The sequence below is a fragment of the Clupea harengus genome, chromosome 14 (assembly GCF_900700415.2).
Source record: "Clupea harengus chromosome 14, Ch_v2.0.2, whole genome shotgun sequence".
NCBI classification, from domain to species: domain Eukaryota; kingdom Metazoa; phylum Chordata; class Actinopteri; order Clupeiformes; family Clupeidae; genus Clupea; species Clupea harengus.
Window position 1 is genome coordinate 23,423,395 of NC_045165.1, and position 24,623 is coordinate 23,448,017.

General features: G+C 47.6%; 1 protein-coding gene across 6 annotated transcripts in view; it reads left to right on the forward strand.

Moving 5' to 3' along the window:
- Window positions 1-24,623, forward strand: part of myo6b (myosin VIb) — a 36,026-nt gene that overhangs the window by 5,606 nt on the left and 5,797 nt on the right. The window contains exons 2-31 of one of the 6 annotated variants that reach the window (XM_031580995.2): window positions 695-839; window positions 3,054-3,123; window positions 3,434-3,507; window positions 4,247-4,376; window positions 4,515-4,620; window positions 4,754-4,809; window positions 4,922-5,019; window positions 5,185-5,349; window positions 6,998-7,078; window positions 8,077-8,085; window positions 8,751-8,931; window positions 10,166-10,310; window positions 12,152-12,309; window positions 12,823-12,914; window positions 13,286-13,358; window positions 14,105-14,232; window positions 14,461-14,556; window positions 14,956-15,126; window positions 16,401-16,439; window positions 16,598-16,691; window positions 16,886-17,016; window positions 17,123-17,200; window positions 17,446-17,575; window positions 17,728-17,818; window positions 18,013-18,163; window positions 19,069-19,277; window positions 19,623-19,701; window positions 21,496-21,656; window positions 22,343-22,381; window positions 24,169-24,207. In XM_031580995.2, the coding sequence (XP_031436855.1) occupies window positions 723-839; window positions 3,054-3,123; window positions 3,434-3,507; window positions 4,247-4,376; window positions 4,515-4,620; window positions 4,754-4,809; window positions 4,922-5,019; window positions 5,185-5,349; window positions 6,998-7,078; window positions 8,077-8,085; window positions 8,751-8,931; window positions 10,166-10,310; window positions 12,152-12,309; window positions 12,823-12,914; window positions 13,286-13,358; window positions 14,105-14,232; window positions 14,461-14,556; window positions 14,956-15,126; window positions 16,401-16,439; window positions 16,598-16,691; window positions 16,886-17,016; window positions 17,123-17,200; window positions 17,446-17,575; window positions 17,728-17,818; window positions 18,013-18,163; window positions 19,069-19,277; window positions 19,623-19,701; window positions 21,496-21,656; window positions 22,343-22,381; window positions 24,169-24,207 (3,191 nt within the window). In that variant the 5' untranslated portion in view covers window positions 695-722. The remainder of the gene's footprint in view (window positions 1-694; window positions 840-3,053; window positions 3,124-3,433; window positions 3,508-4,246; window positions 4,377-4,514; window positions 4,621-4,753; window positions 4,810-4,921; window positions 5,020-5,184; window positions 5,350-6,997; window positions 7,079-8,076; window positions 8,086-8,750; window positions 8,932-10,165; window positions 10,311-12,151; window positions 12,310-12,822; window positions 12,915-13,285; window positions 13,359-14,104; window positions 14,233-14,460; window positions 14,557-14,955; window positions 15,127-16,400; window positions 16,440-16,597; window positions 16,692-16,885; window positions 17,017-17,122; window positions 17,201-17,445; window positions 17,576-17,727; window positions 17,819-18,012; window positions 18,164-19,068; window positions 19,278-19,622; window positions 19,702-21,495; window positions 21,657-22,342; window positions 22,382-24,168; window positions 24,208-24,623) is intronic. The other 5 variants (XM_031580998.2, XM_031580997.2, XM_031580996.2 and 2 more) reach the window with 5 other exon arrangements.

Consider the following 24,623-nt stretch of genomic DNA (forward strand, 5'->3'; position numbering starts at 1 on the left):
TATCGTTTTGCTTGCAAGCACGTGTTGTGGTGACAAGGGTATTCAAGGGTATCAAGAGATCATAAGGCTTATACTGTCAGTGAGAGCCTTCAAGTGACACATGTCATCCCCTCTTCTGCATCAAACATGATTTGCATATGTGTTGCATCTTTTAGAGAGGCAGTATCAGTAAAGGAAGTGTACTGGATGCTACATGAGGTGAAGTAGCCTAGCTGACCTGACAGTCCATCCTTATCTGCCTTTCTAGCTGTAGTGTGTTATCATCTATGTCATTCTAACGTTACTGGAACTCAGTAAAAACAGCTTCATCTTTTTCAAAAGGAAATTCCCAGGTGAACTATTTAAAATGTAAGTGGTAGAGCACTGTGGTCCCATAGGAAATATGATGCCTGGGGGATCATCTCAGGGAATAACGAATTGAGCAAAGCAAATCCTTCTCCATGGTGCCAGTCATTCATGATCTGAATAACAAGAGCATGGAAAACCTGCGGAGACCGGCAGTCAAATTACGTCCACTGATGGAAAATCCCTAAAGCACCAGTGGTCGATAAGGACTAAGCTGTTATAGGATGTGGAAACGAATTGTTTAGATAAACAGGAAGATGATGCAGCTATTGCCAGCGCCTTGCACCAGGTGCACTCCTGACCTCTCCCATGAATTAATGAATACAAAATAAAATGCTGTGATCTGCAGATCTGCGGGTGCATTGCTGTGCTCTGCAATGGATGATGGGAAGCCTGTGTGGGCGCCTCACCCAACCGATGGGTTCCAGCTGGGCCTGATCGTGGACATCGGTGCCGACAGCCTCACAATAGAACCCCTCAACCATAAAGGCAAGGTGAGTCTCACAATAGAACCCCTCAACCATAAAGGCAAGGTGAGTGAGTTCAGTCCCAACCACACGTTGTGTGCTACAAACATCAATGAATAGCATGACGGGGTGGGTAGCAGTGTCAGTACACTGTGTGATCAACCTTCCATTTCATAGTTTGCATGTGTTTTTGATTACTTTTTATGATTGCTAAACTTTTGACCACAAAAGAGGTTGATTAGATGTCAATGGTATCAGCAACTGGTAGAGATCAATGCAACATCATAACACAGCGACTAAAAACAAAGAACCAAAGAACTTCAGGCTCAGGGGACATTAGTAAACAGACCCTCCAATGATTAGAAAAACAGCCAAGTGCTATGGCAACTGTTGTATGCCAGTGACCCTTCACCCTCTCCAGGCACCTGTCCAGGTAACAACCTCACGGCACTCCTATAGATTTCCCTCCGAGCAGCCGGCACGTATATAGTATGTCTGAGCTGCTCGCCAGCTCACCCGAATGACAGCATTTTTTCCAAAACGCATACTAAGTTAAACGTGAGAGCGAGCGAGCGAGCGAATGTAGAACAGCCCCGAGCACGTTCGGTGGTGTCGCTGGCTGAAGGAGATGAATTAATCATGCCGGGAGCAGCAGGTGGATCGATCGCATTACAGGCTGCGCTCGGCTCATTACTGAGGAGGGCCCACCTGCGCCACCCGGGGCTGAAGTCACCCAGGGCCTGAGCTCCCTCCCCCTACCTCAGGCAACAGGCACAAACAAGAGCAGCTCCAGACACCTGTGGCCACAAACTCATTTCTCTCTCTCTTCATGTTTCCTGGTTAATAGCTTATCGCTTGAAAGTTCCGGAGCACCTCTCCTTTCCCTTGTTTATCCGAAATGCTTTCCTGTTAGCTGAGCTTCCTTTGTAGTAGGATGATGGCTACATTGATAACTACTGTTATCAATTAAAGTTATCAATTAAACTTTCTGTCTCTGTGATTATTCCATTCACGCACTTTTGATTATGGCCTTTTTGGCTCAAAATTTGATAAAAATTTGAGGGCGTTAAAGAAATGTGAAATGGACACATGAAGAGCTTGCATTTGATTGCAAAGCCCAAAGTGAGCCCTCAGTGACAGCTCCACATGTGATCTAGGCTAGAGAATAAAAGCATACCGACCCAATTCTCAAATGATGGAGTGTGGAGATGTGTTCATCCCTGACAATAAAGCACAAACTAAGGATTATAGCAATGTGCTGTTGTAGGCTTCATGTACAGATTAAAGGTTACAGAGTCACATAGAGGTCACTGGAAACTGGGGGACAAGTAGCATTAAAAACACAATCCGCCTTCACAGACTTGTTAAATTCATGTTAAAAAAAAGTCACCCCAGGGGATGTCCCAGTGTCCCCTTGCAGAGGTCATGTGACACAGAGTGTCTGGACCTCCTCTCTGCCCCACTGAACCTCCCACGTGTAATAGTGAGGCTAGCTGCCCCACTGACCAGCTGCTTTTGCCCAGACATCCACAGCGTGATGTTAATGACAGCAAATGCCACGCGAAAGAGAGCGACTCTGAGGCACTAGTCATGTGAGCGCTTCTCCCTATTGCTCTCCAGTGTGTGTGTGTGTGTGTGTGTGTGTGTGTGTGTGTGTGTGTGTGTGTGTGTGTGTGTGTGTGTGTGTGTGTGTGTGTGTGTGTGTGTGTGTGTGTGTGTGTGTGTCTGTGTGTGTGTGTGTGTGTGTGTGTGTGTGTGTGTGTGTCTGTGTCTGTGTCTGTGTCTGTGTGTGTGTCTGCGTGTGTGTGTGTGTGTGTGTGCACTGAGGCATCATTAATGCATGCAGTAGGGCCCTCAGCATCTCCGGGAAAACAAAGCGCCCCGGGCCTGCGGCACACTTTCCGGAGCCATGCTGTGTCCGCCCCACAGAAAAACACACTCAGACTCAAGCCCGCGGTTCTCAATAGGACACAGCAATCTGGGCCCCAACAGAAGAGCGAATGCAAATCATTTAGAGGAAAAAAAGAAAGAGAAGACCCTGCTTTGTAATTCCTGAGCTAGGGTTAGGCCGTATTGAATCGATGAGCAGATGTTCAGTGGATTTCCTGTGGTTGTCAGATTTAAGAAGGAGGTTACTCTCTGCATGGGGCCCCCGGATGGTTTCTCATGAGAATGTTTGTGTTCATTAAGAGAGCAGAGAGGTCACGATGAGTTTAAAGATGTACACTCTGGTGTTTGCAGAACTTTCTGGCTCCCATCAGCCAAGTGTTCCCTGCCGAGGAGGATGTCAACAAACACGTGGAGGACAACTGTAAGTTTACGTCTCAGGGGTTTGGAATTGTATGATTTCCAGTTCCCATGCAGTGTTTTTATTTGTTAAGATATTTAGCATATTTCGTCATAAAGTTCAACAGGATTAAGATTTCCTCAAAACAACCCCCCCCACCCCCCTTTTGGTCTTGGAAATCCCATTGTAACATTCAAAAGACCTTGCAGGATGGATACCAAAATCAGAGGGATTGTACGGGATTTCATTGGGATTTGTATAGGAGCCCATAAGGATTTACACTGGGGCAGAAGTCTAAAGCCCTTAATTTCAAAGGTTTAATTTCCTCTCTCAGGCTCTCTCATGTACTTGAATGAAGCGACCCTACTGAACAACGTCCGCTTGCGCTACAGCAAAGACAAGATTTATGTAAGTATGACACCTCCCCTTCTCACCTGTTGCAAATTCATCAACAACCACACCACGCATCCACCACCCTCCACCCACCACCCAACACACTCCACTATTGGACAAACTATTTCCAGCCATTTCAGCCAAAAGGGACTACTTAAATTGGGGGGACTCTATTTCATCCTGTGTCCATCTGGAGGAAGCCCTATTGTTGTAGTGTATTTAGAGCGGGGGCCAGGGTCCACATGGCTCCTGATGGTGGTGGTGGGGGTGGGGGGGGGCCATTGTATTGCTTTGATCAGCAGAGTGGCCACGCCTGTCATCCGAGGCTCACCTGAGCCCCTGGGCCCTGCCCTGCTGTGCCCGCCGCATCTCGGGTGACCTCGCTAATCGTGCGGTGACACTATCACGTTGCCCCATGAAGTTAATTAGGTCTTCTGAGGTAGTGCAGCTCTGCAGACTTTAGGAAAGGAGGGGGTCGGTGGGGGAGGTGGCGTGGGAGGGGGCGGAGGGAGAGAGGGTGTTATTGTTTACAGTAGGATTATGTTCCACAGCCTCCTTCAGTTGACACCTGTTGGCCACTGTGGGCGTGAAGCGATGGTTATTGGATATTATTGTGTTTGGGGTCACGGCGGTAGTGATGAGTAGCCAGATGCAGTAGTTTCAGAGAGGAACACTTAAGTCATGATTGTATATTCTGTTAGGCAAATATGTCTATGACCTATTAGACCTGTATCTATTCTTTCCCTTGTTTAAGACATACGTGGCCAACATCTTGATTGCTGTGAATCCCTACTATGACGTCCCCAAGTTGTACTCACCGGAGACCATTAAGATGTACCATGGTCGTTCCCTGGGCACCCTTCCTCCTCATGTCTATGCTGTTGGTAAGAGGATGGGGCCTCTGTCTGGTGGACCACCACCAGTGAAGTCTGACTGGCCAACATCAGAGTTTTTCATGCAAGTAAAATGCTCTTAGTCTCAAACTAAGGCCTTTCTGTCTTTCCCATTTTTCTGTTTGTCAGCGGACAAGGCCTACCGTGACATGAAGGTCCTGAAGATGAGCCAGTCCATCATCGTTTCAGGTGAATCTGGAGCAGGAAAGACAGAAAACACCAAGTTTGTCCTCAGGTTGGAACCTTTCACATTTATTTGGAATGGTTTGTAGACTGTGGGCACGCATACCGATATGATATATTTGAAATCAGTGACACGTTTGTGACATTTTATGGGTTAAGGTATTTATTTCAATTTCACTTTGTAGGTATTTAACATCATCATACGGAACGGGCCAAGATATTGATGAGAGAATAGTTGAAGGTAGGGTTTCCTTTTGGACAGAAATAGTTGTAATGCACCACGCTATTGGTGGGAATACCATCTAGACAATCAATCTTTCCGTATTTAATCTATCCTTTTTGTTTCCTTCTAGCCAACCCTCTGCTCGAAGCTTTTGGCAATGCAAAGACAGTCAGAAATAACAACAGCAGTCGATTTGGGAAGTTTGTGGAGATTCATTTCAATGAGAAGGTATTGCACAGTGCTCAGCCTACTGTATGTTCAGCTTTGGCTTTTAATCTTTGAATAACACAATCAAATAACATACTGTTGCTTCCCATAATCCTATGCTCTCTGCTCTTGTTTTACTGCCTGAAATGCCATTAACCGTCTCACCTTTGACCTTTCCCCCCTCAGAACACAGTGGTGGGGGGCTTCGTCTCTCACTACCTGCTGGAGAAGTCCCGCATCTGCATGCAGAGCAGTGAGGAGCGCAACTACCACATCTTCTACCGCCTCTGTGCCGGCGCCTCAGAGGACATCAGGCACATGCTGCACCTCAACTCCCCAGAGAGCTTCCGGGTCAGTGCTTCCACCTGGCACCACACACAACCCATGCTCCACACACACACACACACACACACACACACACACACCTTACCACCACACACACACACACACACACACACACACACACACAGACACATAACCCATGCTCCACACACCTTACCACCACACACACACACACACACACACACACACACACACACACACACACACACACACACACACATAACCCTTGCTCCACACACCTTACCACCACACACACACACATACACAGGGTTTGGTAGGTTACTTTTGAAATGTAATACATTGTAACAGATGTAATAGAGTACAGATTACTAGTTACCCTGTCAGAAAAAGTAGTAAGTAATGTAATGATTTTAATTACTTTTGATTACTTTTGAGCGCATCCTGCCAAATTAATGGAGCCTGTCTAGACAGCGGAAAGATGCGAGGCAACTGAATTAATGTTACATTCTACTTATAAGTAGAAAGTATATTGCTTAACTCCATTTCATGTAACTCCACAACTTTGCACACACACACACACACACACACACTCTCATACTCTCATACCTAACCTCATACTCAACACACAATGCACGGCTGTCAGGTCCTCTCAAGACTGTACCAGAAGATCGTCTGGAATTACCTGCTTATATTTTGGGCATTGGAGCGACAGCTTATGGGCCCCGGGTAATGGGAAACTACTGGTCCGTATCATGACAGAGAGGGTAGAGCCACTTCAACCCATCCGTGCTGAAATGGAATTTTAGACTCTTCTGCCAGATTCTCTCCCATTCAACAAACTGCCCCAGGCAACAGTTCTTAAAAAAGACAGTAATAGATTCATGACCAAACATGAGTGTGCTACTTGTGATAAGAATGAGTTTTTGGTAATGCGTTTGGTAGTAGAGTGATTAGACATTATTTATGTGTGTAAATCTTATGTTTGATGTGTATCATTAATTCCTCGTAAGCCAACAAGCTTTTTTAACTTCATCCAAAAACTGAAATTTGAAATGAAATTTTGGGATGTTTTGTTTCTGCCTAAGTAAAGTATCCTTGACCAAGTCAGACTATTAAAGTTGAAGCACAACTGTTGCTTTGTTACACTGACTACAGGACTGATATCAATCTGTAGTGTATCAAATCAAACTTCAATTGTCTTTTCTAAGCAGAATGCTTTGAATGCTTTGAATGCAGTATAAATAGCCATAATCATTTTATTTCAATATTATATACTCTGTTATAAAACAATACTGTGGTGACATATGTCATTTCTACTATTTCCTTAAATGTTCTCCCATTTTTAAGTGTATAATACTTAAGTTAGTTTGACAGTCTCACTGAAAGTCTCAGTTTTCTCATTGACCACTAGGTGGCACATTTGCTTTGTGGTCTGCACTACAAGCAGATGCCATCACAGTAAAAACGCAGTCAAAATCACTAATTAATTTCTCTGGGTTTTGACATCAGAGGATCTATGTGTTGTGCTTGGCAGAGCGTAGGCATTAATAAAACATTATGATGTCCAGGAACAGCTTTTGTCCTGGCTTGTCTGTTGTGTACATTTACATGTTGCAATATGGGACGACCATTAGCATACTCATACCATCACGTGTCTTGATGCTTTCTTAGTTTTTCCCTTGTCTTCTCTGTGCAGTACCTGAACCGTGGCTGTACACGTTACTTCGCCAGCAGGGACTCCGATAAGCAGATCATGCAGAACCGGAAGAGTCCTGAGGTACCTGCCAATCCCTCTCTCCCTCCCTCCCTCCCTCCCTCCTGTCATCCCTCCTTCCCTCCTCTCTAGCACCCCGGCAGTCTGGAGCCTCCCGCAGATTAAACCCTCAGGGCAGCAGTTTCCCCCAGAGCTCTGGGTGGTCAGCGGGGGTCACGTCTGGAGCCGAGGCCACCCGCAAGGCTCCCGCTCTGGGCCTGGGACACTATCAGCTGGAGGCTCACCCCCAAAGCACTGGACCAAACAGATTTAATACTGTGATGAATGAGAATGTTGTTAGGGTGAATATAAAGGCATAGAGAAAAAAAGAAACATTTGTCCTTAATTCACTGTGCACTTTGTGCATTTTGTTAGTCCGACATGGAAAACAGAAGCCCAGGTCTTCTGCTAAATGTATTGATTAGAATGCAGAGTCCATGCCCTACCAATGAAGTGAACCATGCCCTGTGCTTTCCAATCATCTTAATAACGCTGCATCAAGAGGAATTAGTGATGAGCATAAATGAGTTCAGGGCTTTGATGAATAATGTACTGACTTGGCGAGAACCACAGCGTAGCGCCCAAACGTGGGGAGCCTTGTAATTCCTGTTATTGTTATCGGGAAAACAGAGCACTGTTTCCCTCCCTCGGTGACCAGACTCAGGCTTGTTATCTGGAATCCGAGAGAAAAGAGAGAGAGAGAGAGAGAGAGAGAAAGAGAGAGAGAAAGAGAGAGAGGGAGAGAAAGAGAGAAAGATTTCCATGTCCTACTACTGGAGACAGACGTGATCTGTTTCTTAAGACGAGTCCCAATTTAAACCTCTCCGTGAATGCCACTATTGATTGACAGTTGTGAACATGCATTTACGCTGCTCTCAAAGTGCACTTCACATTCACAAAGGCAAGCTGTATGAATTTCAGATTTTGTGCTGAGAGCCGTGGGGTATCTCTGCCCTATGGCTTCTATTTGCTGTTATTAACCGACGTTGTGCATCTCTCTTGCCTGCTCCGTGTAATTGCAGGACAATAAGGTGACTTTCAGGGCACATCTCCTTGTGTGTTTCCTCCTCAGTGTAAATTCTGGGTGTTTCGGTACGCCCAGCATTTACAAAGGGGAGCTGGTAGTAGGGGATAACGCATGCCTTCTCTTGGGGTGAATTTTGCATGGGGACTGTTTCTGTAGAAACGGGAAACGTGGTACTCCAAACTAACGTGGGGGTGTCACGGTGTGCCAAAGCACATTTGACTGGCTGAAGCTTTGCACTGACCCCAGTGTCACAGTCTGATGCTTTCATTTATGTTGGGAGAAAAAGACATTAGGATGAAAACATGAACATTAAAACTTATCAATTACTCCTTGATGTGGTGTTTTTACAGTATGTGCCAAGGTTATGCTTAGCTTTTGGGTTTTATTCATCATGATTTCATCAGACTGTGACATTTTGGGGTGTTTGCTGTGATTGATTTTGTAGCCCTCTAATCAGAACAGACAGACTCCATTAAAACCTGATGGCTTTGAACTCAGACTGAACACGACTCTTACTTTCTGATTAAAGGGTGCGTACGAGTTTGAGCTCAAAGAGAGGTGCTGTAGCCACGTTGCTTTGATTCTAGTGGAAGGTTTCAAAGGTGTGTTTCTAGAGCCTGAGGTGGTGGAGGGAGGCCTTACTGACCGACTGGTCTTGTGGTCCCGTAGCACACGAAGGTGGGCCCGCTGAAAGACCCGCTGCTGGACGACCAGGGCGACTTCAACAGGATGTGCGGCGCCATGAAGAAGATCGGCCTGGACGACACGGAGAAGCTGAACCTGTTCCGAGTGGTGGCGGGGGTGCTGCACCTGGGCAATGTCGACTTCGAGGAGACGGGGAGCACCTCGGGTGAGTGTCAGCGCAGATGTCTTAGCGGCTCTCACTTTTTTTCTCTTTCTCTCTCTCTCTCTCTTTTGCTCTCACTTTCTTTCTCTTCCTCTCTCTCTTTTGCTCTCACTTTGTTTCTCTCTCTCTTTTGCTCTCACTTTGTTTCTCTCTCTCTTTTGCTCTCACTTTCTTTCTCTCTCCCTCTCTCTCACACACACACACACACACACACACACACACACACACACAATGTTTTTGACCACCCCCTCTCTGGTCCCTTAACCTCCTCTCTCTGTCTCTCTCCCTCATGCTCTGTCTCTCCTTTTCTCTCTTTCTTTCTCTCCCTCTGTCCTCCCCCCACCCCCATCTTGTTATTCTCCAAGCTCCTCTCTGGAGCTCATTAGCACGGCTCAGATACATAGCCAGGCCTAAGAGAGCTTCTGCCAGATACCTGCCAGCTACATGCCCCACTTTTTTTCCCCCCAGCTTGCATTAGCGCTGCCAGTCTTCTCCTCTTCTCTCTCTCATTCTGCCTGTTAAAAAAAGCAGCCATGGAGTAGACACCGGTGGCGTGAGGTGGCTACGGCTCGTTAAGAGTTCCCGGTTGGCGCCGGAAGCTCTTAGAGTGGACACGCAGTGCCCCTTATCCCGGAGGTCTCTATCCATCAATGGCCGTCTCTTATCCGTACCAATCAAAAATAGATGGCTGCTTTCTGCCTCTATCGGCAGACTAATATATCCGTGGCACTGAGGTTCAGAGATAGCAGTGGGCCCATCTCCATTACTCTGCTCTTATGTCTTTACCGTGACAGGTCCATTTCGGAGGGCACACCGAGGAGCTGCTTTCATTTCATATCTTGCTCTCCTTTAAATGCCCTTAATGTTGTTCAAATCACATTAGTTGTTGGCTTTGATGCAGTGCTGATACGTGATATGTGTGTGTGTGTGTGTGTGTGTGTGTGTGTGTGTGTGTGTGTGTGTGTAAGTGTGTTTATGTGTGTGTGTGTGTGTGTGTGTGTGTGTCCGAGAGTGTGTATCTCTCTGTTTGTGTATATATGTGTTCTTGTGTGTGTGTGTGTGTGTGTGTGTGTGTGTGTGTGTGTGTGTGTCGGGGGGGGGGTTTGTGGATGACTTTGTGTTTTTTTATGTGGTAATGATGTGCATACATTTGTGTTTTAGCATAGTCTGCATTCCGTGCTCTGGCTTATGTGTGTGTTTGTGTGTGTGCTCGTGTCCTCGTCTTTCTGTGAACCAGGCGGCTGCATCCTGAAGAATCAGTCCAGTCAGACTCTGGAGTACTGTGCGGAGCTGCTGGGTTTGGACCAGGAGGACCTGCGGGTCAGCCTCACCACCAGGGTCATGCTCACGACAGCAGGGGGCGCCAAAGGCACAGTCATCAAGTAAGCGCTGCCAACCAACCATGCCTCTCAGTCGTTATCAGTAATATCACACATACATCACCATATACATCATATACAACCAACCATGCCTCTCAGTCGTTATCAGTAATATCACACATACATCACCATATGCATTATATACATATATGGTGAAGTGCGGTAAAGAGAACCCCATGGCAGTAAAAATACATAGTATGGAGAACCTTGATTCTGATGACTTTGCTCAGGAGTGGATATCTCCCTGTGCCATTCATCTAAAGTTCTCAAATGCAGTTACACCACCGAATGTAATGGCGTGTGTCTTATTGATGTTAACACCCTCATTAGGTGCGGCCGTGATTAGTTCTTTTTTTCCTCTCCCACTAAGGACGTGCTGCCACCATTGAGCTAAAAATAGCTAATCGTGGCCCCGCTCGAGTTGACAGATATGTGGCCTGATGTTTAATGAGAGCTGGCATTGCCAAATTGGCTGAGGGACTGTAATAGTCTGGTTGGCTCTTAAAGTCCACTGTTATATTTAAGCCACCTTGCTTTTATTGTTTGCGCAATGGGAGAAAGCCAAAGTGTAACTAAGACTGATTTAATTCTGGATATAAAGATAAAGTATAGTCTCTCTCGCTCTCTCTCTCTCTCAGTTCCTCCCTCCCTCCCTCCCTCCCTCTCTCTCTCTTCCTCCTTCTCTCTCCCTCTCTCCCCCTCCTTCCCTCTCTCTTCTCCTCTCCTCTCCGGTCATTCGTGACTTTACTTGTGAGCCGCATTAGCGTTGGCGGGAACAGTACGTGCTCGCCGCCCTCTCTGGGTTCACGCTCTTCTGGGGACGGCCTCCTGCTTCACGTCCTTCTTCTCGTCCTGACCTCGCCGCACTTAGGCATGGCCTTTCCCCCTCCCAGTCTCCCCCTCAGAAGATCTTACAACACTTAGGAGGCCTCTTGCCCCCTCACAAACCATCCATCCCTCCTTTGGCGAGTGACAGGGGCAAGGCGGGATGGATGAATATTTCAGCGGGCGCAGATGTGGGACAGGGGAGTATTTTAGCCTGATGAATAGTGAATGTGCAGCTCAGGAAGGAAACTGGCCATCGTTAGGGACGAGATGAAAAAGAGGGATGCCGGCCTGCACCTGGAGAGGGGTCTGGTCTGGTCTGGTCTGGTCTGGTCTGGTCTGGTCTGGTCTGGTTGGCTGTGAGCAGAGGCCGTGGCAGCAGAGAGCTGTTTCCTGGGCACCACACGGGGAGTCCTGGGACCGTCTGTCATTATGCTGCTGAAACAAAAGCCATTAATTAGACTGATGAAGCATGCTACAAGGCTGAATACACATAATACCTATGTACGACACACACAGATTACATTCACAGACATGCACTTGGGCACATATTCTCACATACCCTGTGAGCCCTGAAGTACCACTGTGGGATCTCTACATTGTCCTCTCTCTAGTTCTGTCCCCAGGTTAAGCTGCTATGACCTGGCATTCTCATCAAGTGTTAAAAATCTGAAAGCACTCTAAATAATTGAAATCAGACAGTTCATGGAAGTGGAATTGTGGGAAGGTAGCAAGTCAAACGGAAGTGCAACGGCAGGTATGGCGGCCGGCAAACTGGTGGTGTCAGCAAAGCAAATCAATAATTCATGCTCTGCCGCTCCCAGAGACTTCACAGGTGTTTGTATTGTTTACTCTCTCTTTTAACCTGGGAAAGTGGAGCGCTCTGAAAAGCACAACAGAAGTGAGGCACAGAAGCTGAAAACGATCAAAGTTGCCTGTATTGAGTAAACACCATCAGGACCAGCCCCGGCCCAGATTCTGACTCTGTGGCCCATTTTTGTCCCCGTCCCCCCCTCCAGGGTGCCGCTAAAGGTGGAGCAGGCCAACAACGCCAGGGACGCTCTGGCCAAGGCTGTGTACAGCCGCCTCTTCGATCATGTGGTCAAGAGGGTCAACCAGTGCTTTCCTTTCGAGACTTCCTCCAACTTCATTGGGGTCCTGGACATCGCCGGCTTTGGTTAGTATTGCATCTGTGACACTGGCAAGATGATTCAATTTGATTTGTTTTATGCTTGCTAACGTCCAATGGATTATTCCCCATTTGCACACTCCTTTTCCTTCAGTATCTTCTGCCTGCTTCTAATTCCATATTTATAGACACATGTCTATTTAAGAGTTTTTATTCCTTAGCATGGCTTGTTGGGCAAGTAAGAATCCAATTTCGTGCTGATTTGGGTTTTACACATTTTAAGTTTCTAGCTGGATATGTGGTTACCTGAGCTGCAGAAAATGGAGAAGGCAGCTCTATAAGATATGAGAAGGCAGCTCTGCCATTCTATGGCCACTAGACTGGCATAACTGATGGGGCACTTACTTGGAGATACATTGCAGGCATGGAAAAGATTTTAGGAGCTATTTTAGAAGAGGCCTGGTGCTTTATGAATAATGAAATCTTAATCTCTCGCTCTCTCGCTCTCTCGCTCTCACTCTCTCTCACTCTCTTTCTCCCGTTCCCTCTTTTGCCCTCCAGAATATTTCGAGCACAACAGCTTTGAGCAGTTCTGCATCAACTACTGCAATGAGAAGCTGCAGCAGTTCTTCAACGAGCGCATCCTGAAAGAGGTGAGAGAAAGAAACAGAGAACCAGTAAATGAGAGAGAGAGAGAGAGAGAGAGAGAGAGAGAGGAAGAGAGGGAGAATGCATCAGTCATCTCCTCCTCGTTAATGACTCACGAAGGGAGAATTTCACAGCTGACATGATCCGCGTCGGCTCGCAACAGGACATCTGTCTGTTCCCGCCACTGTGTTTCACTCGGATGTTCCCCCCCTTAACACGGCCTGCAGTTCAATAATCACCTGACGTCACACACACACACACACACACACCATGCCAGTCTCTGCTGGCGGATTAAAGATGAATTTGAGGTGCAGGAGCCCAAGGGGTAAGCTTCAGATGCCGAGGTAATTCTGACGTCCCTGTGCTTGGCTTGCAGGAGCAAGAGCTGTACCAGAGGGAAGGCCTGGGGGTGAATGAGGTTCACTATGTGGACAACCAGGACTGCATAGGTGAGTATCAGCTGGGGACACTGCAGTTCTGCAGATCAGGATTCAAAATGGTCCCAGAAATGCTCATGTACACACCATCCGACATGCATACACATATTTGCCCCATTTTTCTTCCCTTTCTCCCAGTCTCAGTCTTTCTCACAAACACACATGCATACACACACACACACACACACACACACACACACACACACACACACACACACACACACACACACACACACACACACACACACACACACACACACACACACACACACACACACAAAATCCACAATCCACAATCCACACTCCACACCTGCAAACCTTTCGCGCGTGACCCCTTAAACACCCTCATCGACAGAGATGCACCTGTGCCTCTTCACTTGGAAAATCGCTGACTAATGGGCGCAAATAGAGCACCTCCCTCGCACTCACAGTCTGCCGTCAGTCTGGAAGGTTCCGGCCCAGGTGTCTTCTGCTAATGCAAATGCACGGCGCCCTGGCTGTGTCTGGGAGGACTTGGTGTCATCTGCAAACAGCAGACACCCTCATGAATTATTCTCCTTCTAACCGAAAGCATTTGTATCGCTTGCTAAATACTGTCACAGACCCAGGCCTTTAAAGAGCTGTACAGCCTGTCAATTGAGTTCTTCTCTTTTGGTTCCTCTTCATGGTTCTGGGTAACCTCAGTTCCTGTTATCTTTGCGCCCCACCCCCCTACCGTTGAACTCCTACATTGTCTGTGTTGTCTGTGTGCCACCCAGACCTGGTGGAGGCCAAGCTGGTCGGAATCCTGGACATCTTGGATGAGGAGAACCGTTTGCCGCAACCCAGCGACCAGCACTTCGCCGAGGCCATTCACAGCAAGCACAAGGATCACTTCCGCCTCACGGTGAGCCCTTCACTCTCTCTCCAGCTCATCAGCCCTCAGCGCTAAACCTCTTTGAAGAGGGATCAACTTCAAGTAGAACTTTAAGTGGGAAGGGAAATTGGGGGGTGTGTGAAAAATAGAACTGAGAGAATAGAAGCTAACTCTTTAGAACGCACGTGGCTGTTTAAATGTAGCGATGTGATCTGTATGCTATATTTAATGGTCATTTCTTATGTCTTTGATCTGCAGGTTCCCAGGAAATCAAAGCTGACGGTGCACAGGAACCTGAGAGATGATGAGGGCTTCATCATCAGGCACTTTGCTGGGGCTGTGTGCTATGAAACGGTACGAATGCAGCGCCTCGTGTCTCCGATGAGCTAGATTTGCTTTCCCAGAACCCATTCCTTTATCAGGTCATTTAGCACACCGTGTGACTCGTGTGGAGTGTGGATTGGGTGACTGTGTTTCCGTGTCTCATTGTTATCATGGAGCTCCTAATATTTCATGTTTTAATGTGTGTCATTGGGAGCTCTGGTCAAGCTAGTGGGTTTGCTCCCCTGGTGCTGTTTGGGAAGCGTATTGAGTAGTTGGACTGTGTGCGTGTGCGTGTGTGTGCGCGCGTGTGTGTGTGTGTGTGTGTGTGTGTGTGTGTGTGTGTGTGTGTGTGTGTGTTTGTGTTTGATGTGTGTGCTTTTCCGTGACCTGTTTATATATATATGTGTGTCTGTGTCTGTGTGTGAACAGGCCCAGTTCGTGGAGAAGAATAATGACGCCCTCCACATGTCCTTGGAGAGCCTGGTGTGTGAGTCAAAGGACAAGTTTGTGAAGGATCTCTTTGAGAACTTCAGCAACTCCAGGGATTCCAAGCAGAAGGCCGGCAAGCTCAGCTTCATCAGTGTGGCTACCAAATTCAAGGTGAGACATGCCTCGGTCTCTGTCTCCCTCCCTCCTCTTCCTCCTTCTCTCTCTGCCTTGCTCTCTCTCTCTTGCTCTCTTTTTGTCTACTTTTTCAAATTGTATTATACTGTGCAGGAAATCTGCGTTTTGCTGAGTAATAAGAATGTTAAAGCTCGGGAATCATCCGCAGAGCCTTAAATCCATATTTGTGCTGCCAGAATGCATTTGTGATTTTATATTTCTCCAGGACATTTCTTTCTTCTCTGTGATACTCGTGACTTCTGACCTTGGTGACCTAATGTTCCTTCTCCCTGTGCTCTCCTCCCTTTTACTCTCCTCCTCCTCCTCCTCCTCCTCCTCCTCTTGCTCCTCCTCTCTTAGACTTCTGCACCTTTCCCTCAGAGTCAATGTCTGATGTGAGTTGGGCAAGTTCAGGTGTGTAGAGAGGAGAGAGAGGGAGAAAGAGGCAGGAGGCAGGAGGCAGGAGGCAGGAGGTAGGCGAGGGAGAGATGAGGGGGGATTTGGGGGAGGGGGGTTGGGGTTGGAGAGGAAGTATAGAGTGAAGCAACAGTGGAATCAGGTAATCAGGCCCCATCCATGTGCATGTACATGTGGCTGTTCCCCATCCCCACACTTTCCCTGCCTGCCTTTTGTCAAACATCACTGTCCTGGTCTCTCCGTCTCCCACGATGCACTTGGCCTGGCTCCTTTGCTGCTGCTTTGTGTGTGAGTGTTCCTTTGTGTGTTTATGTGCGGCTGCTGCTGCACTAACAGACTTGGCTTTGGCATTGACACTGTTTTCACACTCCTTTTCCCACAAATGAATCAATTAATCAGTTAATGTTCTCATTCACTCAATCACTCATTTATTCCTGCACTCTTTTAAGCGTTGTAAAGTGTATGCAAGTCTTTCCATTAAATGCTCTATATTGGTTATGGTATGATTTTTATGGCGAACCTTTTCTGGTATAATAAGCACAAACAATGTGTGTCATTATTTCCTGTTCCTAATAGACTGACTTCTCTGGATGTCAGTCGATGTGTGTTCGTTTGCCATCCCATAACATGTTATGTTTCTAGGAGACCATCTGTTTGCATGAAAAGCATGTCACCCTCGTCTACCTGACGGAGACACATAATACATGTATTAACCCATGCAGCTTTCTTTGGCTTGTGTTTGTACACATTTATTCACCTCCCTAACCTGTGTTTACAGTGTTCTATCCCAAGGGGGCTACCTTTAAATGACCCATAAACTAATGATAACACGCTTTCCTCTCCCCCCACTGCAGACTCAGCTGAACCTACTATTAGAGAAGCTTCGCAGCACGGTGAGTTAAGCATTTTTAAACTATCCAGCGTCTGCTGCTTTTCCCTTTCATCTGGTGCCAATAGAGAGACCTCTGTTTGAACCACTGCCACTGTGCTCCCTGCCCTGTGTGCGCTCTCTCTCTGTCTGTCTACCCCCCCTCCCCCTCCCACCCCCCAGGGCTCCAGCTTCATCCGCTGTGTCAAGCCCAACCTGAAGATGGTGAGCCACCAGTTCGAGGGCGCCCAGATCCTCTCACAGTTGCAGTGTTCCGGTAGGTTCTGCACGAGGGAGATACGACCCTAAAAAAAACCTCACTTCTACGTATGTCCACGGTTTGGTTCTATTTGAGCTCCTTGTTTTGGTGCCTGGCATTCTTGTGGGCACCTGGATAAGCACCTGGCTGGGTTTGTTTTGGCTTGCCTTTAACGGCCTGTTATGCCCCCCTCCCCCCGCCCCCTCCCTCAGGCATGGTGTCAGTGCTGGACCTGATGCAGGGTGGCTTCCCTTCCAGAGCACCTTTCCACGAGCTCTACAACATGTACAAGCAGTACATGCCTGACAAGCTCACCAGGCTGGACCCACGGCTTTTCTGCAAGGTGCCACCAATGCCCCCCCCCCCAAACTGACAGGTCCTCATAATATGACAGAGTATTTTTGTATAGGCCTGAGACTCATCTGCCTGCTTGTCCCACCCCTCCACAGGCTTTGTTCAAGGCTCTGGGCCTGAATGATAATGATTACAAGTTCGGCCTCACCAGGGTCTTCTTCCGTCCGGGGAAGGTATTGTAATTGCTTGGCACGCAGTCCTTTACATAGCTCCATTACGCAGTCCATACATCTGCATACCATTTCCCAACTCCCAAGGGCAAGAGATCCTTGGGAACTTTTCCTTATTGCTGTGTGCGTAAATTAGTCCTTGTGTGTGCGTGTGTCGGTATGTGTGTGTGTGTGTGCGTTTGCGTGTGTGTGTGTGTGTGTGTGCGTGTGGGTGTGTGTGTGTGTGTGTGTGTGTGTGTGTGTGATAGTTTGCAGAGTTCGATCAGATCATGAAGTCGGACCCGGAGCACCTGCTGGAGCTGGTGAAGCGCGTCAACAAGTGGCTGGTGGTGAGCCGCTGGAAGAAGGTGCAGTGGTGCGCGCTGTCCGTCATCAAACGTACGTCAACCCGATCAATAACCCAGTGAGGCCCCAAGGACTAGAGACAGAGAGGGCCCCTTCTCACTTAATCATTACCATCTTCAGTATACCGGCATAATCAAAATGCATCTTCTTCTCAATTGTCTCCCCCCTGCCCCTATGTCTCATAGTAAGGAACAAGATGACGTACAGAGCCCAAGCCTGTATTAAGATTCAGAAGTCGGTGCGCATGTGGTTGTGCAAGAAGAGACACAAGCCACGGTGGGTGTTTGCATCCACTCACATCACATGCCTAAATCTCTGTATATCCTCCGGAATATCGAAAGCTTTTCTCAGTGATTATATTTCCATTTGCAACTGGTGGCATAAAATCCCTCCGATTAGAACTGTACCGTTGTGTTAGCGTAGCCTGTTAGCGTATCTCTGCTGAACACGGTTGAATGCTTGTGCCACAGCGTTGACGGCCTGGTGAAGGTGAAGAACCTGAAGAAGACGCTGGAAAAGTTCACGGAGGTGGTGAGCGGCGTGAAGGAAGGCAAGCAGGAGATGGCCAAGCAGGTGCAGGAGCTGGGCACGGCCATCGACTCGCTCATGGCCAAGATTAAGGTGAGGACCTCACACTGCCTCGGGGCTCAGATTAAACCCCTTTGAGGCGGTCCGTGGCGGTGCTTTTAGATTGTCCCGGCTATCACCCCCACGGAGGAAAGTCATTGACGCATTGTTGTGTAACAGTCTCCGAACCAATTAAGGCTATCCACCGCTTAAGGGCTATAGCTACTTCTTTTATAGGGAGGCCACATTGTAGGCTGTATGTTATGGGCAGCCAGTTAGAAGAGGGAATCTAGAAGCTTCCTGAGTCTCGCTCGGCATGGCTGGCACTTTTGGAGGGGAGCCTTCCACTGGAGTTAGCTGTTGCCTGCTAAATGAGCTTGGTGAAGTTTTGACATGTCTGCCCACCCACAACTCATCCGTCATAACTGTCTCTGATGGCATCTGCTCTTTGATTAGCATTATAAAGCTGTAATTTATGATGGATTATTCCCTGGTCTACTGCTTTACGCCATACAGCTGACATGGATCATGCCAGTGGGTGTCCGGAGATTTATTTTGTATGGGAAGGGAAGGCTTGTTTCTCTTTAGTCATGCCAGGACAGTTATTGCCATTCTGCCTTCCTGCTCTAGGTTCTAGGGGGGAGACTGCTGTTATCTTTTGATGAGTCGCTCCTAGCCTGGCCTGAGCTTTGGAGCTTTCATGTTAAGGAGCAAAGAGTTTCTAGTTAAGAATAAAAACAGTATGCCCCAGGCAGTTGTTTACAAGGGGCAGCATTAACTTTGTTTGACTCCTTTGGTTTTGAAGACCGGCGCAGGGCATTTGCAGTATTGAAGTCTCGGAATTTCTGAAGAGTGTTTTAGTCCTTGTTGTGAATGCCAGAGTTGTTTGTTGTTTGTTGTTTAATCTCCCGTTTTCTCTGTCCTGTTCCTCCCCCCCCCCCCCCCCCCCCCCCCCCCAGAGCACGGTGATGAGCCGCAAGCAGATCGAGGAGGAGTACGAGGGCCTGGTCAAGCGCTCGGAGCAGCTGCTCTCCTCCATGCAGAAGCGGAAGCAGGAGGAGGAGGAGCAAGAGCACCTCAAACGCATCCAAGAGGAGATGGAGCGCGATCGCAAGCGCCGCGAGGAAGAGGAGCAGCTCCGCCAGCGGGAGGAAGAAGACCGCCGCCTGTGAGTACTGTCTCCTCGCTTTCGCACCGAAACCCACTTCCCAAGAACCTTTGAAACAAATAGATAATTTGAATACATAAATAAATAAACACTTTGTAAATACTTTGATTTGAAAAGTTTGCTTCCCTTACGGGGCCAGGCCTGATTGACTGAATGCCTGCACCTTTTGTTTACTAAGCAACAATAGATCACTCCCGCAGGCGTCTCCTTTGTGTTTGTTGTGCTCTGATGACTCTGCATTGTTTTAAAGCATCTGCCTCGGTGGCAGGTCGCCTGAGTGCAATCACTGAGCGCCGCCGTGTTGTGAACTCCTCTACCTGTCTTTGTGCTTCTCCTCCTCTGTAGGAAGTCAGAGATGGAGCAGAAGAGGAAGCAGGATGAGGAGGAGAGGAGGAAGAGAGAGGAGCAAGAACGCCTCCTGCAGGTGGGTGACCGCTGCCCCTCTCGTCCTCCCGAGAGCAGGCCTAGAGTGAGATCTCTCACTACCTGTCGTGAGGTGTTGTGGAGATTAAAAGTCGAAGCGGTGAAAAGTAGAGGTGATATCAATGTTGAGTGCAGTTGATGCTCTTAAGACAAGTTGAGACTTTCTCCCAGCATGCCGCTCTCCTGAGTAGTGATCTCTTTCAGCCTTCGATCTTTTCGCCCACTCATCTGACTCCACAGCCTCAGTTCTCCTGTGGTTACACCACTCTTTCTGTGATGCTCTTTTGATCTCTCTCAAAACTTCATAGCCTCCATTGGCCTCCACACCCTCCCCTCACCAGAGCTGATCAGCCGTGGTCTTTTGGCCTCTCTCTGACGCCGTAGCCCGAGCGGCATCAGCGCTGACGCTGGCGTTTCTGCCCAGCCAGCCCGACCCGCCTCCCTCTGGGCGGCCCCTCCTTATTTATGGCCCCTCCGCTCCCGATGGGGTCAGCATCACATTGTTCCCGCTCAGTGAAAGTCATTCTCTCCTCTGTCTCCTGTGGCGATGCCGCTGGGCCACCGCACGGCGCCGCCTGGTCTCCCGGCACCCCCTCCGCATGCTCTTGATGGATCACCTCCTTCCTGGCGTGCGGCTCTTCTCTCCCACGGCATGCCCCTCACTCACGCTGGGTTGCGTCCTCTTTTCCTCCCCCTCTGGCGTTCCATACCCTTCAGACCATCATCCATTCTGCTCTTAAAGCTTTCGCCGCCTACTCTGTGCTCACTCAAAGACACGCGCAAAGGATTTCATTTCATAGGTGGCCTTGTTATAATGTAGCTATATGTGCAAATGTAAGGATGTGGGGTGATCACATATATATGAAAAAGGTACATATTTATCCTGTATATAAGGTGTATATATATACTGATTAAATAAACACTTTATGTAAAAATACAGATATATTTGCTAATTTCAGAGGCCACCCTGTTCCATGAAAGTCCTTAGTGCTCTCAAATAGCTCACATTCTTTGGCAGGCTGTTTGTTTTGTTGCCAGCCCAGTCTGTTTGTAGGTCGTACGTCTAGACTAGCATAGCAAGACAGGCTTATTAGATGAGATAACCTCAATAACATGGGCCATTTCATTTTTACAAGGTAGGAATTCACTTAAGTCCCTGGCACCACAGGTTGCGTTCTGCTCTACTGGCCAAACAGGCTATATGAAAGTGAAATGCTCCTTAATCTCAAAGACAAAGGGGACAGAGAGGTTCAATCTATAAACAGAAAACGCATCTCCACGTGTGGACTCTTGACCCATTTGAGAGAGAGACAATGCAATATGTTGTGCTATTGTGTTATGCGTCTGTATAGATGTTTCGTATAGGGTGGAGGCGGCATACAGTCTGATGAGGGAAGGTACACTTGAATCTGCTTGGAGAAAACCTTTGATTAAAGAAGTCCAAACATACAGAGATTGGACATTATTAATGGACGGCTGTCTTAACGTGTCACAGCACTGGCTATTGTGAGGGTTTACAGTAGACGTATGTTATGTCTCCTATTTTTGATGATTTTTCATTTAACATTGACATTTCGATTCCTATGATGTGTGTGTTTGTTGTGTGTGTGGTTGTGTGCATTTGCCCTCACTTGTATTGTATGTGAAGGATCACTGGGCAAACGGCAAAAAGTTCCATCTGAGTGTGTGTGTGTGTGTGTGTGTGTGTGTGTGTGTGTGTGTTGGGTTTTTACTGTGCACCAGACTGACATTGAGTGTGTGTGTGTGTGTGTGTGTGTGTGTGTGTGTGTTGCAGGCTGAGCTGGAGATCGAGCTGGCAGTGGAGCGTGAGGAGGCCACGCAGCAGCAGACCATGCTGGAGCAGGAGCGGCGCGACCGCGAGCTGGCCATGAGGATCGCCCAGAGCGAGGCTGAGCTCATCCAGGAGGAGTCCCAGATGGATCCCAGCCTGCGCAGGTGCCTGGCACACCACACCGCATCGCACCACACCACACCACACCGCACCACATCACACCACACCACCACACCACCACAGCATAGGCACTAGAGCAAACGTATCGCACCAAGCCACTCATTCACTCATTTAATCACCTATTCTAATGGTAATCAAATGCAAGCAGGATTCAGGTTTCCCCAGAGTTCGTTGCAGTTGTACATTTTTTTCATTGGACATTATGCTGAGACACTCAGAGATATACGTACAAATATACTGCACACAGCTCACAGTTAGTCACGCAACTGTAAAATTGTAATGTCAAAATTGAACTAGAACACAAATACAGCATACATTCTTAGCAAGGCACCAAAGCTCAGAAGTGGTCATTAAACTCTGCATAAGTACAGACCACTGGACATTTGAACAAAATGTATCATGTACAACCCAACCCCTTTCATAGCCTGACCTGGCACCTTCCAACATTTACACTGACGAGTCTCTATCTACTTCCAATGTATTTTCAACATATGCCTTTATGCCTCTACTTTATTAGTCCCCATATGTACAGTGTTTGCACACAAAGTTACATACTATGCAGGTTTTTACCACTCTAGGTTGCATTACCAGTCTCGCATATGTATGTTGCATAAAGAAGACTGCTTGGCTCTGTGGCTGTGTAACGTCTCTCTTTTTTTGTGTTCTCCAGCTACGATTTCTCATGTGCCTCATTCTCAGAGAGAGAGAAGTAAGAAACTTCCCCCCATCCCCCCCCCCCCCCCCCCCCGCGCGCCTTCGCTTCCCAGCCCTTCTATAGATCGCATCAGTGACTATCCCTGAGACCCTCTCTTCTCCCATGCTTCCTTAATCTCACCCAATCGCTCCCCAACCTAGATAGAGGCTTACACCCTGACTGCCCAGCCATCATAAACAATGGGCCAGTTCTTTATTTGATGCCTAAATCCAAATACTCTGTAATGCACCGGAGGAATCAATCCTGCATTGTATTTTGCCTGGCTCAGGGGATCACTTGATTTGGCGTGCGTTCACGTACGTACGCAGTCAAAAAACACAAACAAGCGAATAGTCAGCCAAAAGCGGGTGGAGAGCATTTCAAAGACGCATTCCCAAACTGTCGAAAGTTCACTTTGTTGTTTGTGTGCGGTTGAAGGAATTGTAAGGCATTACGTAACTCCAGTTGTGGGATAGTCGAGAGGATATACGAGGCTAAAAAACTGTAAGGGCTAAGCTTTCAGGCATAGGCTGGAAAAATAAAAATCCAGAATATTAGACATGAAGGCAAGCCCTCAGGCAATGCAGCAGGGTTGGCCGTGAACATTATGATTGGGACAAAGGCAACAGAAACAACTTTCTTGCAACGAGCACTTTTGAAACTCTTATAGTATCTTAACCTAATAGAGTTATTTATACTGCCTGTGGTATAGAAACTAACAATTAATCTGCTGTAGTCTACTTGAAGGTGCAATAGGCAGCATTGCATAATGAGAGAGAAAAAAACAAGTGTCAGTGAAAAAGAATACATCATGACACAGCATAAAGGAAAGCGCAGAGGGACAGAATCATGACCTTTTGTAGTGTTACATTTCACTACCTGAGGTGGACAGCTGCCTATTGTGCCAATTATACCACAACTAACACATTGGTTTTCATGTTATCTTTAAACCTATAAGTGATTATAGCGTACAGAATCCTTTAATCATGGAAAGGATATCCTATTTAAAAAATGAATTGGTATAAACGCAGTCAGGTGTCTTTGCTGCTTGGTGTATTTCCTCCCTCAGTGACAAACCCACGTTGGTCTGGTGCCCCTACACATGCTTAGGATTAGTGTGGTGCTCGTCAGGTCTGCTAATGTGCCCTCAGAGAGGGCTTCAGGTGTCTCTGCTGACACTGATCTCTATGCGTGGGTGTGTGTGTGTGTGTGTGTAAGAGAGTTGTGTGCGTGTGTGTTTTTACTTGCGTGCAAGTGTCGGGCGCTATCGCCCCTGCTCAGGCCGAGGTGACTCGGCCATAACACCTGCCACGGTGGGTTAATCAGGCGGGTGGCTGTTTTAATGACTCTCACTCAGGCACTCACCTAAGCAGCTTCCCCCATCACAGCTGTCAGAAGTGCTGTGGCACACTCGCTGCCATTGTCACGACGACACACACACCTACACACACACACACACACACATACTAACATATTTACACTCATTGACACACTCACGCACACATATTCACACACATACTCACATATTTACACTCATTGTCACACACACACACACACACACACACACACACACACACACACACACATTCTGGTGAGGAGGGGGGCTAATAACCAGGCTGATAAAACGGAGAGCAGACACCCGTGATGTCTCCTGTGAGAATGGGTGACAGGTGAAGAACAGGGACCCGATGACTCGTCACCTTGGAAGTCTGAGCGCGTAGGGGTTATTTACGCGCCAGTACATTTGATCTGGGTTGTTATGTCTTTTGTGAACACGTGTTGGGTCTGTTATGTTCCTCTAGGAGCGACTTGGCTGACGAAATAGCTGAACTTCTGGCTAGGTGGGTAAACCGCCGAAAGACCTTTGAAAGTGAGGGGGGTAATCAGCCCATCAAATCACCCAAATGGCCAAGATTCAAAGAGGATGAAATCACATCAAAGTCGCCTGAATCACATCAAAAACAGCAAATTATCTTCATTAAATTGAACCTTTTTGATTCTCCATGTTTGATCTGTTCAAGATGATTTTAGATTAGAGAACATTATACTTGGTCATGAGATTCATCAAAGACATCCTCCAAATGTCTCCTGACAATGGAGGAACCATGTAGTTTCATCACTTGGTTACTCAACCTTTCAAACCCACTTTCTCCTGTGACATTACTGCAGTCCGCCACACAGTATGTACCCACTATGCCCCCCCCCCCCCCCCGGAGTGGTCGCTATTTACATTACTGCACCTCTGCTCATTGCCCTC